The sequence below is a fragment of the Ictidomys tridecemlineatus genome, chromosome 12, assembly GCF_052094955.1.
Source record: "Ictidomys tridecemlineatus isolate mIctTri1 chromosome 12, mIctTri1.hap1, whole genome shotgun sequence".
Classification (NCBI taxonomy): domain Eukaryota; kingdom Metazoa; phylum Chordata; class Mammalia; order Rodentia; family Sciuridae; genus Ictidomys; species Ictidomys tridecemlineatus.
The window spans coordinates 64277858-64301000 of NC_135488.1; the positions used below are offsets into that span (position 1 = coordinate 64277858).

At 37.2% G+C, this 23143-nt stretch overlaps 1 protein-coding gene across 11 annotated transcripts in view; it reads left to right on the forward strand.

Moving 5' to 3' along the window:
• Nucleotides 1-22721, forward strand: part of C12H2orf42 (chromosome 12 C2orf42 homolog) — a 34315-nt gene extending 11594 nt beyond the window's left edge. For 6 of the 11 annotated variants that reach the window (XM_078029055.1, XM_078029061.1, XM_078029060.1 and 3 more), the window contains 7 exons: nucleotides 3893-3997; nucleotides 8055-8159; nucleotides 10429-10536; nucleotides 12915-13015; nucleotides 14644-14806; nucleotides 15779-15837; nucleotides 22076-22721. In XM_078029055.1, the coding sequence (XP_077885181.1) occupies nucleotides 3893-3997; nucleotides 8055-8159; nucleotides 10429-10536; nucleotides 12915-13015; nucleotides 14644-14806; nucleotides 15779-15837; nucleotides 22076-22264 (830 nt within the window). In that variant the 3' untranslated portion in view covers nucleotides 22265-22721. Of the gene's footprint in view, nucleotides 1-3892; nucleotides 3998-8054; nucleotides 8160-10428; nucleotides 10537-12914; nucleotides 13016-14643; nucleotides 14807-15778; nucleotides 15838-18859 lie in introns of all 11 variants that reach the window. The other 5 variants (XM_040271076.2, XM_005322117.4, XM_040271077.2 and 2 more) reach the window with 4 other exon arrangements.
• The last annotated feature ends 422 nt before the right edge of the window (nucleotides 22722-23143 follow it).

Sequence of the window (23143 nt, forward strand, 5' to 3'; positions counted from 1 at the left end):
CAAAAACTTGTAACAATATAACAGTTATATTTCTCACTCTAATTTAGGAATACAGTTTGCTTGTATTTTCAGCAAGTGGAGATACATAACATACAGATACACATACACGTACACAATGTTCCTTGACTTATGAAGGTTACATTCTGATAAACTCATAAATTAAAAATATCTTAAAGGAAAATGTATCTAATATACTAATCTATCAAACATCATAGCTTAGTGACCTAGTATACTGTGGAGTATCCATTGTTTCCCCTAGGGATCTTGTGACTAACTGGGATCTGTACCTCACTGCCACTCACAGAGAATTATACCACATATTGCTAACCCAGGAAAAGATGAAAATTCAAATTAGGGTTTTTACTGAACATGGATGGTTTTCATATCATAGTAAAGTCAAAAATGCCTAAGTGAAACCATCATAAATCAGGAACCATCTATGCACATATATACACATATTAATTCAAATATTTAATGTCAGTTAATGACTCATATAAATCTGTAAAAATGTTGAAATACCCTAGTAAATAAATTTCAAGAAATCTAAACAAGGGCTTGGGATATAGTTTAGTTGGTAGAGTGCTTGCCTTGCATGCACAAGGCCCTGGGTTCAGTCCCCAGCCCCACACACACAAAAAAAGAAATCTAAACAAAAAGAAAATATCCACTGCATGCATGTGTAACAAATTGCAAACTCACTAGTAAATAGACTCATGCAAGCCTTTTAGAAATTCAAAAGTGAAACTAAATAACTTTTGCAACCAAATTAGCAAAGATTTTTTCAAATGATGAGACCGCAGGCAAAGGTGAAATCTGGGGTCTTAGATGGGCATGGTGGCACACACCTGTAATCTCAGCAGCTGGGGAGACTGAGGCAGGAGGAGTGGAGTTCAAAGCCAGCCTCAGCAAAAAGCAAGGTGCTAAGCAACTCAGTGAGACCTTGTTTCAAAATACAAAAAAAGGGCTGGGGCTGGGGCTCAGTGGTCATATGCCCTGAAGTTCAATCCCCAATACTCCAAAAAAACAAAATTCTGGGGTCTTGGGCATGGTTAATGTGGTATAAGTTGTTTAAATCGTTTTTAAAAATAGCTTGCAGTATTTGTTAAGAATCTTAAAATGGTTAGGTGTCATGGCACATGCCCATAATCCCAATGAACTCAGCAGCCTGAGGCAGAACGATCCTAAATTCAAGGCCAGCCTCAGCAGTTTAGTGATATTCTGTCTAAAAATGAAAAATAAAAAGGCAGAGTATGGTGTGCACAGCTGTAATCCCAGAGGATCAGGAGGCTGAGGCAGGAAGATCTCAAGTTCAAAGCCAACTTCATCAAAAGCAAGGGGCTAAGCAACTCAGTGAGGACCCTGTCTCTAAATGAAATACAAAATAGGGCTGGGGATGTGAGTCAGTGGTCAAGTGCTTCTGAGTTCTATCCCTGGTGCTCACCCCCACAAAAAAATTAAATTAAAATTTAAAAGGGCTAGAGATGTAGTTCAGTGGTTACCAAAAACGCATGGGTTCAATACCCAATCCTGCAAAACAAAACAAAAACCAGAACTGAGGAAGTGTTTAGGTCATTCATATGCTCAGATAAAGTACAGAGTGCTCAAACTTGAATTTAAGATAAATAACAATTGTTAGTATAAATACCTCCCATGTAACATTTGGAACATATTTTAAAAATTATTTATTGCTTATTCAGAAATTCAAAAGAAAATTTTTTACTATTCTGACAATCCTGATGCAATTGTAGTTACTTAAAAATCACAAAACTAGCAGGGCTGGGGATGTGGCTCAAGCGGTAGCTTGCTCACCTGGCATGTGTGCGACCCGGGTTTGATCCTCAGCACCACATACCAACAAAGATGTTGTGTCCGCCGAGAACTAAAAAATAAATATTAAAAATTCTCTCTCTCTCTCCCTCTATCACTCTCTCTTAAAAAAAAATAAATTAATTAACTAAAACTTTAAAAAAATCACAAAACTAGCAAAACAAACTAGTGACAGAAGAAAATATAATATAGGTCCCTGGAAAGTTAGTTATAATTATCTGAGAGGTGAGAAGAATGGGTGACTTCTTTTTTTTCCTTTTACTTCTATCCCCTACCCTCCAATTTCCTATAAAGAGCATAAAAAGTTTAAATTGTATGTGTAAATGGTTAATGCTAGGAGCTAGGGATGTAGCTCAGTGGTAAGACACTTACCTAGCATGAGGCCCTGGGTTCGATCCCCAGCACCAGAAGAAAAATAAAAAAGTTAGTACTAACTCCTTTTAAAAACTATGAAGCTAACTAATATTCTACTGTGTATAAATGCCATATTTTTAAAAATCCATTCATCTAGGTTGGTTTCACAATTTAGCTATTGTGAATTGTGCTGCTGTAAACACTGATGTGGCTGTGTATACTGTTTTTAAGTCCTTTGGGTATAGAACAAGGAGAGGGATAGCTAGGTCAAATGGTAGTTCATTCCCAATTTTCCAAGGAATCTTCATACTGCTTTCCATATGGCTGCACCAATTTGCAGTCCCACCAGCAGTGTGTGAATGTACCTTTTTCCCCACATCCTCGACAACACTTATTGTTGTTTGTATTCATAATACCTGATATTCTGACTGAAGTGAGGTGAAATCTTAAGGGTAGTTTTGACTTGCATTTCTCTAATTGCTAGCGATGATGAACATTTCTTGATATATTTGTTGATTGATTATATATCATCTTCTGAGAAGTGTCTATTCAGGTCCTTGGTCCATTTATTGATTGGGTTATTTCTTTTTTTGGTGTTAAGTTTTTGAGTTCTTTATATATCCTAGAGATTAGTGCTGTATCTGATGGCTTGTGGTAAATATTTGCTCCCATTCTGTAGGCTCTCTATTCACCTCATTGATTGTTTCTTTTGCTGAGAAGAAGCTTTTTAGTTTGAATCCATCTCATTTGATTCTTGATTTTAATTCTTGTGCCATAGGAGCCTTATTAAGGAAATTGGGGCCTCATCCCACATGATGGAGATTAGGACCTATTTTTTCTTCTATTAGATGCAGGGTCTCTGATTTTATTCCTAGGTCCTTGATCCATTTTGAGTTGAGTTTTGTGCATGGTGAGAGATAGGAGTTTAATTTCATTTTGTTGCATATGGATTTCCAGTTTTCCCAGCACCATTTGTTAAAGAGGCTATCTTTTCTCCAATGCATGTTTTTGGCACCTTTGTCTGATATAATATAATTGTAATTTTGTGGGTTAGTCTCTGTGTCCTCTATTCTGACCATTGGTTTATCAGTCTGTTTTGGTGCCAATACCATGCTGTTTTTGTTGCTATTGCTCTGTAGTATAGTTTAAGATCTGGTATAGTGATGTCACCTGCTTCTTCACTCTTCCTGCTAAGGATTGAGAATAAAATCATGGCATTTGCAGGTAAATGGATGGCGTTGGAGGAGATAATGCTAAGTGAAGTTAGCCAATCCCAACAAACCAAATGCCGAATGTTTTCTCTGTTATAAGGAGGCTGATTCGTGGTGGGGTAGGGAGGGGAAGCATGGAAGGAATAGACAAACTCTAGATAGCGCAGAGGGGTGGAAAGGGAAGGGAGGGCATGGGGTTAAAAATGATGGTGGAATATGATGGTCATCATTATCCAAAGTACATGTATGAAGACACGAATTGGTGTGACTATACTTTGTATACAACTAGAGATATGAAAAATTGTGTTCTATATGTGTAATATAAATTGTAGTGCATTCCGCTGTCATATATAAATTAAAAAAACAAACAAACCTGTGAAGGTAGCCTAGAAATTAGCAAAGACAGATTGATTATATGTTTTAGAATCCTTAGAAATTAATATCTAGTCAATATATATTCTGCAGATACGTTTAAATACTGTAAATAATTTGTGATTCAGGTGCACAGATGAACAATTCACTAATGCCTCCAGATGCAGTGAGCAGTAATCTAAGGAAGAGTGGTCTGAAAAAACCCGTGGTTGCTTCTTCATTAAAAAGGCAGGGTAAGTTTCCCTTCCCTAGAATAGGCTGCAGTGGTGATAAGTCACCCTAAAGTCAGAAGCAGTGTTAATCAAGACATTCTGAATGTTGTCTCTCCCAAAAAGTGCTGATATTATAAACACTTGTATATGAATTTATCTGAGCTCGGGTCTTTCCTTTTCCAACAATTTCAAATCATGCTCAAAAATAAATTACAACTAAAATCATAGAGACCAAAAATAGATTAATAGATGCTGCCAGGTGTGGTAAATAGAAAGAAGTCTTGGGACAGAATTGTTTTATGTATTGTCTGTAGCAGCAGTCACACAAATACACATGATAATATTGCATGGAACTATACACACACACCACACAAGTCCATGTAAAACGGGTGAAATTTGAATAAGCTCACTGGATTGCCTCCATATCGTTGTCCTGATTGTGATATTGTACTATAATTTTACAAAATATTATTGAGGAAATCTGGGTGTAGGGTATATAAACTTTAAGTTTCTTATAATTGCATATATAATTATCTCAAAAATGTTTTTGGTTTTGTTTTGTTTGGGGGGTACCAGGGATTTAATCAATGGCACTCAACCACTGAGCCACATCCCCAGCCCTATTTTGTATTTTATTAAGAGACAGGGTCTCGCTGAGTTGTGTAGCATCTCGCTTTTGCTGAGGCTGGCTTTGAACTTTCGATCCTCCTGCCTCAGCCTCCCAAGCCACACAGAGGCACTCAACCACTGAGCCACATCCCCAGCCCTATTTTGTATTTTATTTAGAGACAGGGTCTCAATGAGTTGCTAAGCGCCTCAACATTGCTGATTCTGGCTTTGAATTCACGATCCTCTTGTCTCAACCTTCCGAGGCGCTGGGATTACAGGTGTGTGCCACTGCACCCGACTCAAAAATGTTTTTAAACAACATTTGAAAAGCCTTAAAGCTGGGGGCTGGGATTATGGCTCAGCATTAGGCCCTGGGTTTGATCCTCAGCACGACATATAAATAAATAAATAAAGATATTGTGTCCAGCTACAACTAAAAAATAAATATTAGGGAAAAAAAAAAGAAAAAGAAAAGCCTTAAAGCTGGGCATGGAGCCAGGCACAGTGGTGCACGCCTGTAATCTCAGCCTCTCAGCAGGCTAAGACAGGAGGATCACAAGTTCAAGGCCAGTCTTGGCATTTTAGCAAATCCCTAAGCAACTAAGTGAGACCTGTTTCAAAATAAAAGAATAAAAAGAGATGGGGATATAACTCAGTAATAGTGTGCCCCTGGATTTAATCCCCAGTACCAAAAAAAAAAAAAAAGCTGGGCATGGTAGTGCATGAAAATATTGCATGGAACTCTATGCACACATAGCCAGCTACTTGCCAGCTGCTTTGGGAGCTAAGGCAAGAGGATCATAAATTTGAGGCCAGCCTCTGCAACTTAGTAACATACTATCTCAAAAATGAAAATGGGGGCTGGGGTTGTCCTTAGTGTAGAGCATTTGCCTAACATATTTGAAGCCCTGGGTTCAATTCTCAGCACCGCATACAAATAAAATAAAAGATCCACTGACAACTAAAAAATATTAAAAAAAAAAAATGAAAAAGGCTGGGGATCTAACTCAGTGTGGAATGCCACTGGGTTCATTCCCTGTTACCTCCCCCACATACACACACACAAAGGCCTTAGACATTTCTAAAAACAAATAAACAAAAAACCAAATTATGTCTTTTGTTTTTACAGTGCTGAGGAATGAACCTGAGACTTTACACATGCTACGATTGAACTACACTTCTAGCCCCTAAATTATATTTTTAAATTAAAAATTACTGACATGGGACTGTGGGTGTAGCTCAGTGGTAGGACACTTACTTAGCATTTGTGAGGCCCTAGGTTCAAATGCCAGCACTGTAAAAACAAAAATTACTAACATGTTTTGGTAGCAGGTGTTTTTTAAAATGTGTGTGTATGTTCCTTTTATTACTTCTTACCAATAATGTAGTTGGTATGAGATTCAAAGTAGAAGGAAAAAATAATATATTTTATAATTATGCAGTGAAAAGTATTTGTTGAGAAAGATAAAATATAGACTGTTTCCAAAGTCAGTGAAGCTTGAAAACATATCTGAGAGCAGTGGCATGACTGTTGCTCTGAATTAATGAGACAGAATGACTTAATTTTTTTTTTTCCAGAGATTGAACCCAGGGTGTTTAACCATTGAGCCACAGCCTCAGCCCCCCTATTGTTTTTCATTTTGAGACAGGGTCTCAAGTTGCTTAGAGTCTCACTAAATTTCTAAGGGTGGCTTTAAACTTGAGATCCTTTGATCTCAGCTGCTGGGATTACAGGCATGTGGCACTACAGCCAGTAGAATGACTTAATTTTGAACATAATTTATGAATTTAAATGTATCTCTTCTCTACTCAGAATTAATTAAGCTTGAAAATTTTGGAATCAACTGTTCATATAAATTATATAGAAATAATTTAGTTCAATTTTGGCAGTATTTATTGAATACTTGTTGTGATGTGGCTGGCCATATACTATGACTGACAGATTAAAATCAGGACATCAGCCTTACTCTTATACCCTGAATTTAGAACAAGACCAATACACTCTATATGGTATTATAATATTGAATATTTATAACTGTTTTATTGAGAACTTGTACCTTCTATTTATGGTTTTGGATAGGAAGTAAACATGGACAATATCAAATAGAAGATTTTGAACAATTTTTCATCACTTCTTTCAGTGCAAAGAAAAAAGATGCTGAGTGTTGTGGTGCATTCCTATAATTCCCCAGCAACTCAGGAGGGAGGCAGAAGGATTGCAAGTTCAAGGCCAGCCCCAGGAACTTAATGAGGCTTTAATAAAAAATAGAAAGGGCTGGAGTTGTGGCTCAGTGGTTAAGTACCTATGGATTCAGTCCCTTGTACTAAAAAAGAAAAGGACAATGGCCTCCATGCAAATTATCATTGTATGTATTTACATATAATTTTAGTTTAAGTGAATAGTAGTTATGGCAATGTTTGTTTATTTATTTATTTTGGTACTGGAAATTGAACCCAGGGTGCTTTACCATTGAGCTACTTTCCCAGTTCTTTTTTTGTGGGGGAAGTGGTACCAGGGATTGAACTCGGGCACTCAACCATGGAGCCACATCCCCAGCCCTATTTTGTATTTTATTTTATTTTTTTAAATGAGAGTTTTTTCTCTTTTTTAACATTTATTTTTTTAGTTGTGGGTAGACACAATATTTTATTTTTATTTTTACGTGGTGCTAAGGATCGAACCCAGTGCCTCACACATGCTTGGCAAGTGATCTACATCTGAGCCACAATCCAAGCCCTCTGTTTTGTATTTTATTTAGAGACAGGGTCTCACCAAGTTTGCTTCGCACCTTTCTGTTGCTGAGGCTGGCTTTGAAACCTTGATCCTCCTGCCCCAGCCTCCTGAGTCGCTGGGATTATCAGCATACACCACTGCGCCTGGCCCCAGTTCTTTTTATTTTTTGAGACATGCTCTACTAAGTTTCTTAGGGTCTTACTAAATTGCTGAGGTTGGCCTCAAACTTGCAATTCTCCTGCCTCAATTTCCCAAGTACTTTCTATGGTTAATTATCTTAAACCTACTAGTCTTTAAGAACTTTCATTTATTTTTCTCAATGATTTCTTTAAAAACAATAGGTCTATTGAATTATCACACTGTCCCCCATACATATGTATAGTTATTATATTAATTAAGAAGCAAAACCTAGGGCTGGGGCTACAGCTCAGTGACAGAGCTCCCATCTAGCACATGTGAGGCACTGGGTTCAATCCTTAGTACCACATAAAAATAAACAAATAAAATAAAGGCATGCTGTTCATTTACAACTACCAAAAAAATTTTTTTAAACAAAAGAAAAAACAATGTCCCAGAATCTGTTTCACTTACTCCCAACTACTTTCTTTCAATTTCAGCTTCATGTACTTTTTTCTGTACAAACTCTATATAACTTTTTCAAACTTTAATTATTTATTCTGAAAGAAATAACATTGAGAAGAAGGTTTTTGTTTTTTTTTTTTCTTCTTTTTCTAGCATGTGGCCAGCTGTTAGATGAGGCACAAGTGACCCTATCCTTCCAAGACTGGCTGGCCAGTGTGACAGAACGTATTCATCAAACCATGCACTATCAGTTTGATGGTAAGTATTGGTCATCCAATTGGGCTGTTGCAGAAAGTAGAAGAAATTAATGTAATTTTGCTATAGTTCTACTCTGTTTTGATAAAAAAAAAAATAAGTGCACTTTAATCCAGAGAGCGTTGGGACACATGAAAGTAGAAAGTTGATAGAAAGGAATAATCATAACTAAATCATTTATTTAATCATAATTAAAGTTTAGCACCTACAAAATGAGTTTAGACATAGAAGAGAAAACACAGCAAATAACAAGTAAAGGTAGACTCCCTTGCTCTTGTCTGTGTGTTTTTATGTGTTTGGTAAAAGAAATAGCAAAGCTTTAAAAATAGATTATTCTAACCCTCAAACTTAAAATCAAAGTGTGTGTGGGGGGGGCTTAGAGATAACCTAAACATGTGAGACTGAAATAGTTATATCAAATTACATAAACATGGTACCAGAAGTGGTGGTGCACACATGTAATCCCCAGCTACTTGGGAGGATGAGGCAGGAGAATTACAAGTTTGAGGCCAACCTAGGTAATTTAGTGAGACCCCGTCTCAGTTTAGAAAATAAAAAGGTCGGGAGATGTAGATCAGTATTTCAAACTCCAGTACTGGTGGCGGGGGGATTACATAGACATGCTAAGGAATATTGGAGAGTGCAGGCTGGATTTGGGTGTGATTTGTTGTAGCCTAATGAACTCAGTGATGTCAGAGGCAGGTACTCAGCTGGTCCTTGCCCATTACCTTGAACACATCCTCAGTGGATGGTTTCCAGGCTTTGTTCAGTGCTTTTTGAGCTCATAACATAATACTTTTCATTGCTTTTAGTTCTGTGTTCTAGCTACATGGTAGGTGTGGTCTTATTTCCAAAAACCAGTCCCTGCTACTGCATACACATAGACCCCTTGACTTGCTTGACAAGTCTTCTTTTTTCCAAGCGATACATCTCAATTCATCAAACACTCCTCATAACATCTTCACAGACCTCATATCATCTTGATGTTATTTGTTGAATATATTCTAGCTAATGAACATCATTTTAAAAAATAAAGTTCCTCGGGACTGGAGTTGTAGCTCAGTGGTAGATCACTTGCCTTGCATGTGTGAGACACCTGATTCAAATCTCAGCACCACATAAAAATAAATAAATAAAAAATATTGTGTCCAGGCTGGGGATGTGGCTCAAGTGGTAGTGCGCTTGCCTGGCATGCGCGCAGCACTGGATTTGATCCTCAGCACCACATACAAATAAAAATAAAGATGTTGTGTCCACTGAAAAACTTTAAAAAAAAAATATTGTGTCCATCTATAACTAAAAAAATATATATATTTATAAATAAATAAAGTTCCTCGAAACAGAGCAAGATGGTACATACATGTAATCCCAGCAACTCCGGAGACTAAGTCAGGAGGATCACACATTTGAGGCCATGTCTCAAAAAGAAAAGGAGTTGGGGATGTAACTCAGTGGTAGCGCACCACAGGTTCCAACCCCAGTACCAATAAATGAACAAAATGAGAATTCTGGGGAGCAAGAAAAATGAATTCCAAGTTTTCCTTAAACATTTCTCCCAAGGGCTAGTGCAAGCAGAGAGAAAACATCCAAAACCATGTGGATAAACACAGAAATTTGACCTTCATAATTTTTTTTTTTAAATAAAAAGAAATTTGACCTTCCTGGATGTACCTCTTTACTTTTTGTTGGCCCAGGTTTCTTTGAGAGATCTCAGTACTTTTCAAATATTTTACCTGTCTTCAGAGCATTCTTAGAACAACTGATGCTTACTGGATAAGCAGTGTCCTAGTTTTTCAGTCTCTCAGCAATCATTTTCCTGACCATCCAGGTAAGAGCATACTTTGCTTAGATATGAATGCAAATAGCAAAGTGACCAGGGATAGTGAGCAGGAATGAAACAAGTAGATACAGAATGAAACAAGTAGATACAGATGATTAGGTTTTCCTCAGCTTGGCCTCAATGTTCTCAGCTCCTTTCACATATCCTTTAAGGGGAAAAAATGAACACGGTGATATTTACAAAATTGGGGATTCAAAAGTTATCCTTAATGGGAAACAAGGGTCTGCCATGTGTTTTATGATTGAAGGGCACAAGAATAGGGATGATGACTGCTTGACTCATAAAGATCCATCTGAGCCTTATTTTTGCTTCTGTGTAAAGAAACCCCAGGAGTGTGGTTGTTACTGCTCCTTCATTTCTCTTCCTTTACCTCTCTCTGCACATCAGAAAGCCCACTGAGTTTTTTAAATGACTTCCTTCTTATTTCTGTAGGCAAACCAGAGCCACTGGTGTTCCACATTCCTCAGTCCTTTTTTGATGCGCTGCAACAGAGAATATCAATAGGAAGTGCAAAAAAACGTCTCCCCAACTCCACCACAGGTACAGAATTCTCCTTTAGGAACAGCAATGGATATTTGACCTTAGAGAATTATTGAGAAAAAAATTGTGTAAACTTTCAGGGTTAGGACTTCTAGACATGCTTGGAGCATGAAGCCTTCAATAATTTGCTCCTGGAATAGTGACCACACTCTTCAAAGGCCTTTTTCTTACTTATTCCAGTAAGAGGTTAGAAGAAAAATTAAGAAAACATAAGCTTGGTAAAAGAACAATTAAGAGCACAGCAGGACCAGGTGTGGTGGCCACACCTATAATCCCAGATACTCCAGAGACCGAGGCAGGAGGGTTGTAAGTTTGAGGCCAGTCTCTGCAATTTAGCAAACCTTGTCTAAAAATAAAAAGGGCTGGAGTTGTATTTTAGCTATAGAGCTCCCCTGAGTTCACTTCCCTGTACTGTAAGATAGATAAATGATTGATTGATGATAGATAGGTAAGTAGGTAAGTTTGAAATTTCTAAGTAGGAACTAATTTCTGCAAAAGCATTGCAGGCCCTAGTAGTTATTTGGACCAGCTTCTTGGAAGTGGATTGTATATAAATTAAAATCTTTTGGTTTTTAAAAATCTTTTTTTTTTCAACATTTGATGAAGGAGTAATTTATAGGCTTTGACCTTTATATATTTGGTACTGGGAACTAAATCCAGGACCTTACACATGCTAAGAATGGACTCTACCACTGAGATACATCCCTAACTCTAACACTTTATTATATTGTTCCAGTGCTTATTAACATCTCTCTTCTAGGGATCTCAAGACATGTATTAAATAGTACAGGAAATAAGGAAAGGAAATGGATGAAAAAAAAATATTATTTAGTGGCAAATGGCCAAGAGTAACTACACACAGAAACCAGTGTTATTCAGTAAATTATTCTTTGATACAATCGTGACTTCTTGAGTTTTAACTCATTTTTTGAACATTGCAAGCTGTGAGTCACTATATATGGGGACATATAAGTCTTTGTGTTCATAGCTTAACAATCTGACTTTTGAAGCAGTGTAGAGTCTTTCTTCCAGTTTAAACTTGAGACCTAATACATAATTTCAACCCATCCATTGGCTATTTTTCTAGGCTCTTTGGTGGAACTACATATAATCCTGCATGTAGGCAGTGGATTGGCAGGACTGGCAGTCATGTTAGAAATCTTAAACTCCATGTAATTGTTTTTTTTTTTTTTTCTTTTTGAGGTGCTGGGGATTAAACCCAGGGCTTTATGCATGTAAGACAAGTGTTTATGTAATTATTTTAAAGATTATAATTTAATTTAAGCTGTAACATCTGAAGTAGTAAGAGTCTACTTTAAAGTGGAGTCCTGTGCACATACCTTTACAAGTGTCTAAGGTAGCAAAAATAAGTAGGATCTCAAAAGGAGCACTAGAGACTTCACATAGCAGAAATCTTTATCACTGGATTTGTCATATATCTGCCAAACCCTGCTATATATTTTAAAGTGTTGAGATTTGGGCTGGGATTGTGGCTCAGTGGTAGAATGCTTGCCTAGCATGTGTGAAGCACTGGGTTTGATTCTCAGCACCACATAAAACAATAAATAAATAAAATAAAGGTATTGTGTCCATCTACAATAAAAAATATATATTTTTTTAAAAGTGTTGAGATTCGATGAGTGCAGTGGTGCACATCTATAAACCCAGTAGCTTGAGAGGCTGGCACAGGAGAATCACAGGTTTAAAGGCAGCCTCAGCAACTTGGTGAGCCTCTAAGCTGCTAGGCTGGTACAATTTCTGGTACCAAAAAAAAAAAACTAAAGTCTTGAAATACTAGGTCACAGCAGTGAAAAAGCTGACTAAAACATAGGGTCTAACAGTCTTATAGGAAAGTTCTTTCTGTAATATTCCACAAAGCTATCTGCTTAATCCGCCCATGAACTTCCTAATCTTTTGGTGGACACCTTGGGAGTTGGGGCTCCCTGAGTATGTGCCTAAAGTAACAGAGGTTTACCAGGACAGAACTTAGATTGAGACATGCTTCAGTTAAATGCAAGAGTTAGTACTGTTCGCCCCTGGATGAAATTGTTAGGCTCTCTATACCTTAGTTTCTTCACCTATAAAATAGAGATGATAGTAGTACCTACTTCATAGTTTTATTTTGAAGATTAAATTGGCACTTGTAAGCATTTGGCATACAGTTGCTATTATTATGATGCATAAAAACATGTAAGGAAGTCATTGAGATACAGCATGATTCATGCAACAATAAAAATATGTTCAAGATAAAAAAAAAGTGTTGAGATTATATAAGGAAAAAGTAGCATTGCACTGAACTCTAGAAATCGAGTAGCAAATACAGTGAAAGGGAATGGTATTGTCTGGTAGTCTAATTTTGTCCCTTTTTTACATTGAAGCTTTTGTTCGAAAAGATGCCTTGCCACTGGGAACCTTTTCCAAGTACACCTGGCATATCACTAATATTCTACAAGTTAAGCAAATCTTAGATACCCCAGAGGTAAGAGTTTATTTCTACAGTAGTGGGAGGGCAGGGAGGGAAGCTAGTGTAGGGAGTAAGTTTGCAGCAGTTCCCTAAGATCTTTGCCAGTTCTGAGTTCCTTTTTTTCATGCCAGAGATTATTCAGAAGTAGTTGTTACAGTTCTGACTCTGATTTTACTGGGTATTCCCACTTTAAAAAATTGTCATAAACAGATATGGTGGCACATGCCTGTAATCCCAGCTACTTGGGAGGCTGTGGCAGGAGGATCACAAATTCAAAGCCAGCCTAAACAACTTTCTGAAACCCTGTCTCAAAATTAAAAAAAAAAAAAAAAAAAAAAAAAATTCTGAGGGCTAGAGATGTAGTCGATGATGAAGTACTTGCCTTGCATGCACAAAGCCCTGGTTTCAATCCCACCAACAATAAAAAGATGTCTTAAAGTATAATTTTTCTTTTTTTTTTTTTTTTTTTTTGTGGTGCTGGGATTTGAACCCAGGGTCTTGTGCATACTAGGCAAGCACTCTACCAACTGAGCTATATCCCCAGCCCAGTATAATTTTTCTCTGCCTTCAGATTCAGAAAGCAGGGTCTTATAAATTCAGTAATGATCCCATAGTAGCTATGATGACCCCTAGATTTGATTAGCAGGCAGCTAGAAAGGATATGAATTACTTTAGATGATATACTCTTTGTAAAGTCAAGTGGGTACAATTAAACCCTCCTTCCCAAAGTGTAATTTGGTTTTTGCAAGAGAAATGGCCCTTAATTATCATTGTCTTTCACCAGAGACACATAGACATTTTAAAAATTTTCAAACAGATCTTGAGAATTTGAGAAGGAATATTGTATAAAATTCAGCATACTGTGATTTGATACATTAAGACTACCTCAGTGGCAAAGCATTTTTATGTTCAGAAAAAGAATAAGTTGTTTGGTAGCTATGGAAGTTTCCTATGAACCCAGGAAAAGGCCTGTGTTAGCACTAAAGACTTGGGAACTTTAAATGCAGGGTGTTCAGAGGCAGCTTCTAGCCTAGAATAGGTGGCATTCAGGAAAGCATCAAAGCAACTCAAGGCAAAGGCAGGTTAGGAGAACAAGCCAGTGATCATTGACCAGCTTCTCCTGGTCATTATTTACCTACATTGTCTCCTTTACCCTCCCAGCCATGCATGGGTAGACACTGAGTTTTGCAGATGAGAAAACAGGCCCTGAGAAGTTAGCTTGCTCAGGGCCACCCTACTATTTGGTTCAGACTCTATCTGGCTCAGTCCTAGGATAGTGTGAAGCACACAGGATGTGAGGTGAGCTATCAAAACACTGTTCAGAAGAATGCTGCCAGGAGGGGAAGTAATGAAACTGATTTTAGAGCATGTCTGTGTCAGTAGCAGCCCTGTAGTTGTGAAGATCTTACAAGTTCAATTGGTATATGATTTTGCTGGAGTTCAAATTAAGGAAAGCCAGAAATGATGTAAAGGAGAAAAGGCAGATTTGTGAACAGGATTTACTCAGAAATACAAAGGAAAGTTTTAATTCATTGGCACTTAACAAGAAAGAAGGAATCGTAAAAGATTTATTGCCATCCAGGTATTTGTCTACTTTGAAAGTTTTCCATGTCTCACCTTTCTTGTTTTGTCCTGGTATCCAGATGCCCTTGGAAATCACCCGTAGCTTTATCCAGAACCGAGATGGGACTTATGAGCTGTTTAAATGCCCCAAAGTGGAAGTGGAGTGCATAGCAGAAACTTACGGTCGCATAGAAAAGCAACCAGTGCTGCGACCCTTGGAACTAAAAACTTTCCTCAAAGTTGGTGAGTTTCTTCCTTCAAGGGTTGTCTCTGTACATTACACTCTCTGAGGCTTTAAATTATTTATTTATTTAGTTAGTTAGTTAGTTAGTTATTTTGGTACCAGGGATTGAACCTGGGGCACTTAACCACTGAGCCACAACCCAATCCTTTTTATGTTTTATTTTGAGACAGGGTCTCATTAAGTTGCTCAGAGCCTCACTGAATTGCTGAGACTGGCTATGAACTCACAATCCTCCTGCCTTAGCCTCCCAAGTCGTGGGGATTACAGGCATGCACCACATCTGGCTCTCTGAGGCTTTGAATCTTGACCTTAATCAAAAAAAGACACATATATTCATTTCGTAAAGGCAGTGATGGGATAAAGTATTTTGTCTCATTTGAGCCACTGCTTCAAAATAAAATTACAGAAGTCATACATGTTAGAGAAATAGAGTCTCTCTGGAGAAAAATTATAGATTTCATTATAGAACATAAAGGACTAAATTTAAAACTACATTTAATCCCCATCCCTCCATGCAGTAGGGAGTATCACTGTTAAGTTCTTGGTGCATATCCTTTCAGACTCTTCTGTACATCAAGAGTTTCCAAAACATGGGATGTACTTCTGCTGCTTTTTTTTTTTTAACTTATTACTACATGATGAACTGCTTTCCATGTCTATCTTTTTTTTTTTAGTTGTAGATAGACACAACATCTTTATTTTATTTATTTAGTTTTCTATGTGGTGCTGAGGATCGAACCCAATGCCTCACACATGCTAGGCAAGCGCTCTACCACTGAGCCACAACCCCAGCCCTCCATGTCTGTCTTTAATGTTATTTTTTAAACTTTTTTATCATTATTTAAAAATATACATAGTAGAAAATTTACCGTTTTTATTTATTTTTTAAATTTTTGTACTGAAAGTTGAACTCAGGGGCACTTTACCATTGAGCTACATCCTCAGCAGCCCTTTTTATTTTTCATCTTGAGACAGGGTGTTCCTAAGTTGTTTGAGCTGGCCTCAGCCTCCTGAGTCACTGGGATTACAGGTATGCACCACCACACCAGTTTAAAACTACCTTTTTTTTTTTAAAGAGTACCAGGGATTGAACTCAGGGACACTCAACCACTGAGCCACATCCCCGGCCCTATTTGTATTTTATTTAGAGATAGGGTTTCATGAGTTGCTTAGTGCCTCACTTTTTTGTTGAGGCTGGCTTTGAACTCGTGATCCTCCTGCCTCAGACTCCCAAGTCACTGGGATTACAGGTGTGCCCCATGCACCCAGGGGAAGTAATGAAACTGATTTTAGAGCATGTCTGTGTCACTAAACTATTTTTTAGTGTACAATTATTTTGCATTAAGTACATTCACATTGCTGAGTAACCATCACTTAATTTTCAGAACTTTTTATTTTCCTCAACTGAACTCATATTCTGGACTGGGGATATAGCTCAGTTGGTAGAATGCTTGCCTTGCATGCACAAGGCTCTGGGTTCAATCCCCAGCACCACACACACACTCAAAAAAAAAAAAAAAAAACTGATTTTCTGCTCTCCATACCTGCCTCCTCCAAATCCCTAGCCACCCACCTTCTACTTCTGTCTCTGAGTTTAACTACTCTTAGTACCTACATAAGTGGAATCATACAATATATGTTCTTTTGCACCTGCTTTTGTTACTTAGCATAAGTTCTCTCTAAGGTTCGTAGCTTAAGTCAAAATCTCCTTCTTTCGTAAGGTGAATAACATTCCATTGTATGTATATATACCTTTTTGTTTATTCATTCATCTGTAGATGTACACTTGGGTTGCTTCTACATTTTAGCTATTGTGAATACACAGGGTTTTGTTTGTTTGTTTGTTTGTTTCATTTTTCGTGGGTTATGTGGTGCTGGAGATTGAACTCAGGGCCTTGGGCATGCTAAGCACATGTTTTACACTGAATACGCCCCCAACTTACAGTGTTATTTATCTATGTATGTCTGTATTTTGGTACTGGGGATTGAACCCAGAGGTGCTTTATCATTGATCTACATTCCTATCCCGTTTTATTTTTTATTTTATTTTGAGACAGGGTCTCATGAAGTTGCTTAGAGCCTCACTAAGTTGTAGAGACTGACTTTGAACTTGATCCTCCTGCCTCTGTCTCCTGAATTGCTGGGATTATAGGCATGGGCCACTGCACCCAGCATACAATAATATTTTTTAGCAGTTGCATAAAACTCAATTACTGCACATGCTCAGTGGCATACACTTGTAATCCTAATGACTCTGGAGGCAGAAGAGGCAGGAGGATTGCAAGTTTGAGGCCAGCCGCAATTTAGTGAGACCCTGTCTCAAAATAAAAAGGGCTAGGGTGTGGCTCAGTGGTGAAGCACCCCAAGATTTGAACCCCAGCAACAACAATAACAAAAAAAGAAAAAAATACGTAAAGACATATAAATATATGTGTGTATATGCATATATATATATTTTTTTATATATATGTATATATACACACGTGTATATAAAATTCATTCATTGGAATGTCACCTAATCAATCCCCTACTTAAGTTGTTTCAAACTTTTTTCTGTTAACTAAAACAGTACTGAAATTAGCTTCCTAAGAAAATAAAACTTTTCTTATTTTTTAACTTATGTAGGATATTCCCTGGGATAAAGTCTTAAAAAAGAAATTGGAGGGTCACAGTTTATGTATATATTAAGGCTTTTATCCATCAGCTCTCTAGAAAGATTGTAATATTTTTAGAATGTATTCTTGCTAGCCATGTTTAAGCATTTCTTGGACTAGGGCTATAGTTCATTGGTAGGGTGCTTGTCTAGCATGCACAGGGCTCTGGGTTCAATCCCCAGTACTGTAGAAAGGAAAAGAAAAAAAAGAGAGAGAAAAGGAGAAACACTTTTTTAATTTTTGTTGATTTGATAGATAAAAAAAAATTCTCTTTTTATTTGCATTTTCCTCAAATATTAAAGAGGGTTAACTTTGCATATTTATCATTTGTGGTATTTTTTATTTTTAAAATATTTTTTTAAGTTGTCCATAGACTTTTGTTTTAACTTCATTTTTTTACTTATTTATATGTGGTGCTGAGGTTTGAACCCAGTCCCTCACATGTGTGAGGCAAACACTCTGCCACTGAGCCATGGGTTTTTTTATTATTAAGGAAATTAAATTCAGAATGAACACACATATACAAAAAGAAATCTTTAGGCCTAGATGTTTCACTGGGAGAATTCTATCAAAAGTCATTTCTGTTTGATGAATTGGTTTTTATTTTTGTTTGTTTGTTTTTAATTAGGGTATTTATGCAATAATGTCTATAAAAAGCATTTAATTATCAATTGCTTTGTGCCAGGTATTATTTTAAATGGTTTATATAGCCTGGCATAGTGACACACACCTATAATCAGGAGGCTGAGGCAGGAGGATCACAACATTTGAGACCAGCCTCAGCAATCTAGTGAGACCTTCAGAAACTTAGCAAGACTCTGTCTCGAAAAATAAAAAGGGCTGGGGATGTGGCTCAGTAAAGCACCCCTGGGTTCAATCCCCAGTACCAAAAAAAAAATTAAATGCTTTATATGTGCCTTATATTTCCTCATTTAATGCTCATCAGTCCACTGAGAGGTAGATTTCATGATCCCCATTTACAGAGGAAGAAACAGAGGAGAAGGTCAGTGCAGCGCGGGGGGGCCCCCCCCCCCCCAGGGTTACCTACCTAGTAAGTGGTAGTGCTGCTTCAACCTCACACCATTTTGGACTCCAGAGCCTGCACCAACCATCTAGTACTCAGTTTTCTTTCCACTGACTATACTATAAGCCCTTCCAAGGCAGTGAACTGTGGCACTCCTGTTAATCACTGTACCACATGGTCTAATGATGGCTAAATGCCTGGTCATAATAGGTATCATTAAAGACTTGTTAAATGTCTGAATGAATGCTAGGCATATTGGGGCATTTTCCTTTTTTTTTTTTTTTTCTTTACATCAGCCATAGTTTTTTTTGTTTTGTTTTGTTTTTTTTTAAGAGAGAGAGAGAGAGAGAGAATTTTTAATATTTATTTTTCAGTTCTCGGCAGACACAACATCTTTGTTGGTATGTGGTGCTGAGGATCAAACCCGGGCCGCACGCGTGCCAGGCGAGTGCGCTACCACTTGAGCCACATCCCCAGCCCGAGAGAGAATTTTTTAATATTTATTTTTTAGTTTTCGGCAGACATAACATCTTTATTTGTATGTGGTGCTGAGGATCGAACCTGGGCCGCACGCATGCCAGGCAAGTGCGCTACCGCTTGAGCCACATCTCCAGCCCCAGCCATAGTTTTCATTATTTTTCTAGCTTTGTGATCTATCTCGCAGGCCCCTTCTTTTCTTTTAACTGTGTATTATTCCAGGAGAAATTATAATTTATAATTATTTTGTCAGATTCTTATGAACATATTCTTAGGTATGTTACATTTTTTTGTTGCTCTTGTGAATGAGATAGTTGTTTCTAACTTGTTATTGCCACTGTATGGAAAGCTCTTGGTTTTGGTATACAGTAATATCCTTATCTGCAATTCTGTTTTCTGTAGTTTTAGTTACCCTCAGTCAACTTCTATCTGATAATGTTAAATGGAAAATTACAGAAATACATAATTCATAAGTTGCTTTTGTTGTTGTTGTTTATTTTTCTGTATGGGGGATTAAACCCAGGGTTGCTTAGCCACTGAGCTAGATTCCCAGTTCTTTTTTATATTTTATTTTGAAAAAGGGTCTCACCAAGTTGCTGAGGTTGGCTTTGAACTTGTGATCCTCCTGCCTCAGCCTCTTGAGCTGCTATGACTACAAGCATGCAACACTGCTCCCGACACAACAATTTATAAGTTTGAAATTGCACATCATTCTGAGTAGCATGATGAAATTAGGTGTTAATCTTTCTCCATACCACCTGAGATGTAAATCATCCCTTTGTCCAGTGAGTCCATACTATATATATATATATACACACTACCTGCCCATTGGACACTTAACAGCTATCTCAGGAGCCAAAATTATTTATTTATTTATTTTTGCAGTGCCAAGAGTTGGACCTAGGGCCTCACACATGCTAGGCACAAGTGCTTCACCAGTGAGCTATATCCCCACTCCTCAGAGACTAAATCTTAACTTTATCAGTTCAGTATTTGTAGACAGATGACCCTTATTTTACTTAATAATGACCCCAAAGCACAAGAGTAGTGATGCTGGTAATTTTATTATGGTATATTGTTATAACTGTTTTACTTTATTATTATTATTATTAATTTCTTAGTGTGTCTAATATATAAATTGAAGTTTATATGTGTGTCATAATATGCAACAGAATCAGAGTCATTCCTGGTGGATTGGGCTGACAATTAAAAAAAATACACAAACACAGAAAATACCTTTTTCGGGATTCAGGACAGCTCTGCAGCCTCAAGAATCAAGCTCCTATGCTGAAGGGCAAGGAGAGCAAGGAAGACAAGAGGCAGGCAAGAGAGAGCAAGCACACTTGAAACCCCCCTATTTATTGGGGAGAAGCCATTCATAGAATATTCCACCCAAATAAGGCAAGAGATTGGATTTTAGAGGGTGGAATCTTGCTTGATGATGTCTTGTGGTCAGCAGTCTGACTGACAGCTTAGAAAGCCACACCCATCTCAGGTGCCTGTGGGATCAAAGGCAGAGCAACCAAAAAGGCACACATACATTGCACAGCCCATTCAGGCAGCAATGTCAGTTCAGTTCCTTTATAAGCTCACATGCGCATAGCTCACTCACATAGCACATGGGCTGACTCAAGACAAATGTGTATATATGTGTGTATATATCAACAGAGAGAGTCTGTGTGTGTGTGTGTGTGTGTGTGTGTTTGGGAAACCATCCATTGAAGGTCTTAGAATGTATCCCATGAAGATGAGAGGCCCCTTCTTTTCTCTTAACTGTGTATTATTCCGGGAGAAAATTATAATTTATAATTATTTTGTCAGATTCTTAACCAAGTTTCTTAACTTTAATAAAGTCTTAGTAATGATAATAGTAGTTGCTTCCCTCCCATTTCTATAAAATCGGTGACATCACCTACAAAAATCATGATCATTTTATTTCCTATCAAACATTTTTATCTTTTTTTCTTGTTCAGATAGTGAGGATTTCAAGAGCAATGATGAAAAAAAAAAAAAAAAAAACAACTAGGAGTCATGCCTATCTTTTCTTTTCCCCTGCATAATAAAATCTTTCCAGTGTACTATTTTCCAGCTCTGTCTTTAAGAAGAGATAGTAATAAGTATTTTGTGGGGAAAGAAAAAGCATTACTTTTTTTAAAAATAAATAAGTTTGGCAGATGTTACATATTATATCTTTGTGATTCTAAGGTCCTTGATTACAAAATGCTTAGTAGATGTAGATGTACTAGCCACTTTTCTGATGGGAAAAGAAACTTTGCCATGTGAAAACTGTTGTGGTTTTAATATGATACAAAGAGATCTGAGAAACTATGTTACAATTTGATAGAAGAGGCAGTAGGGAGAAGTGTCTTAGAATATAATTTATTTCTTGCCTAGCATGCATGAGGCCCTGGGTTCCAGCACTGGAAGAAGAAGAAGAAGAAGAAGAAAGGATGAAAAAATATTGGGGATAAAATGGAGGGGGAAATAAGATAGTGAAGTGAAAAATAGAATATTAGGGGTCTGGAGCTGTGGGCTCAGTGGTAGAGCGCTCGCCTAGCACATACAAGGCCCTAGGTTCAATCTTCAGCACCACATAAAAATAAAAAAATAAAATAAAGGTACTGTGTCCAACTACAACTAAAAACTAAATATTTTTTAAAAATAGAATATTAGTTTATGAAGTCAGAAATAAGTAATACTGAGAGAAAAAAAGGTATACTGTACATATATTTAGTTAGGGTCTTTCTCCTCTATCATTTTTTTGTTATATATTTTTAAAAATTTTGTTTTTTACTTTTTCTCCTGAAAACTATCCTTATTTTAACTGACAGAAATTGAATCTGAATTTTTTGTTTCATATCTGCCATTCAGCTGACACTCTAGCCTGCAACATCAGTTAAGAAAGACCTAAATTACAAATATGTGTTTTAATTTTATAATGATCAGAAAACCTGATACTCTATTCACCATTAACTATGTAGGCCCTTCTCAACTTTCTGATTATCAAAGCTGAGGAGACTGTTCCATCCCAAGACACTTCTTGCTATAAGGAATGCCCATGAGAGTCAGGTGGAATTGTACTAATTAGTGGTCCTTCTCCCTCCCGCTTTTAGGAAACACTTCCCCAGATCAAAAAGAGCCCACACCTTTCATCATCGAGTGGATCCCAGACATCCTTCCCCAATCCAAGATTGGCGAGCTGCGGATCAAGTTTGAGTATGGTCACCACCGGAATGGACATGTGGCAGACTACCAAGACCAACGGGCCCCTCTGGACCAGCCCTTGGAACTGGCCCCTTTGACCACTCTCACTTTCCCTTGAGGCAAAACAAAAGAGTTTTTTTGCTGCTAAATTTGCACATCCTCACCTTGACCACTTTAAATACTAGTTTGGCACTTAGATGGCCCCATTCTTTAGTGAAACTGCTCTTAGCTAATCGGGTTCTGCTGAAGAAAAACTCATAAATAGCCTTTTGGGTGCTGTTTTGCATTATAAGTTGGACAGTTTAAAACTGGCTACAGTTTTAAAAGGAACAAAAAGAAAACCAACTCACTTTCCTTCTTATAGATTCACCCTTATACTTTATTTCAACCTTTTTCTAGTTCTCTAAGAAGTTAGCAGCACTCAAACTTATGCCAACAGTGTTAGAAAATTAATACCCCAGTTAGGGCAGAAGGTAAAGGACCATCTTGGCAGAGTTCCAGCCATGCTTTTTATTCTGTTCTCAAATAAAGCAAAGTGTCACTAGTTTTTCCAAATTATACTTCATGCTGGCCTAATTATTCCACTGTAAACTTTAGGAGAGATTGACCTGATAGTGAAATATAGGGAAAAAAGGTCTGGGCAGCAAGAGATTATTGATATTTCTAACTAATGCTTATAATTGCTTAGTCACTTGACATTTATTTCCTTTTTTTATTCTTCAAAAAGTTTTAAGTTGGTAAAATTCTGTTTATGGATTCACTGATCACAGAATGGAGATACTAAAAAAGAAATGGAAAGGTGTCTTCAAGGAGGAAAGAAGGGAACAAATATTTTCTATGTGCTTACCATATACCAGGCACTTTGTTTTACATTCTCATATCATCATTTTTCTCATTGAATCCTTTTTTTTTTTTTTTTTTTTTTTTTAAGTAAGCAGCCTCTTTGAGGTTATATATCTTGTTGGAAACACATTAAA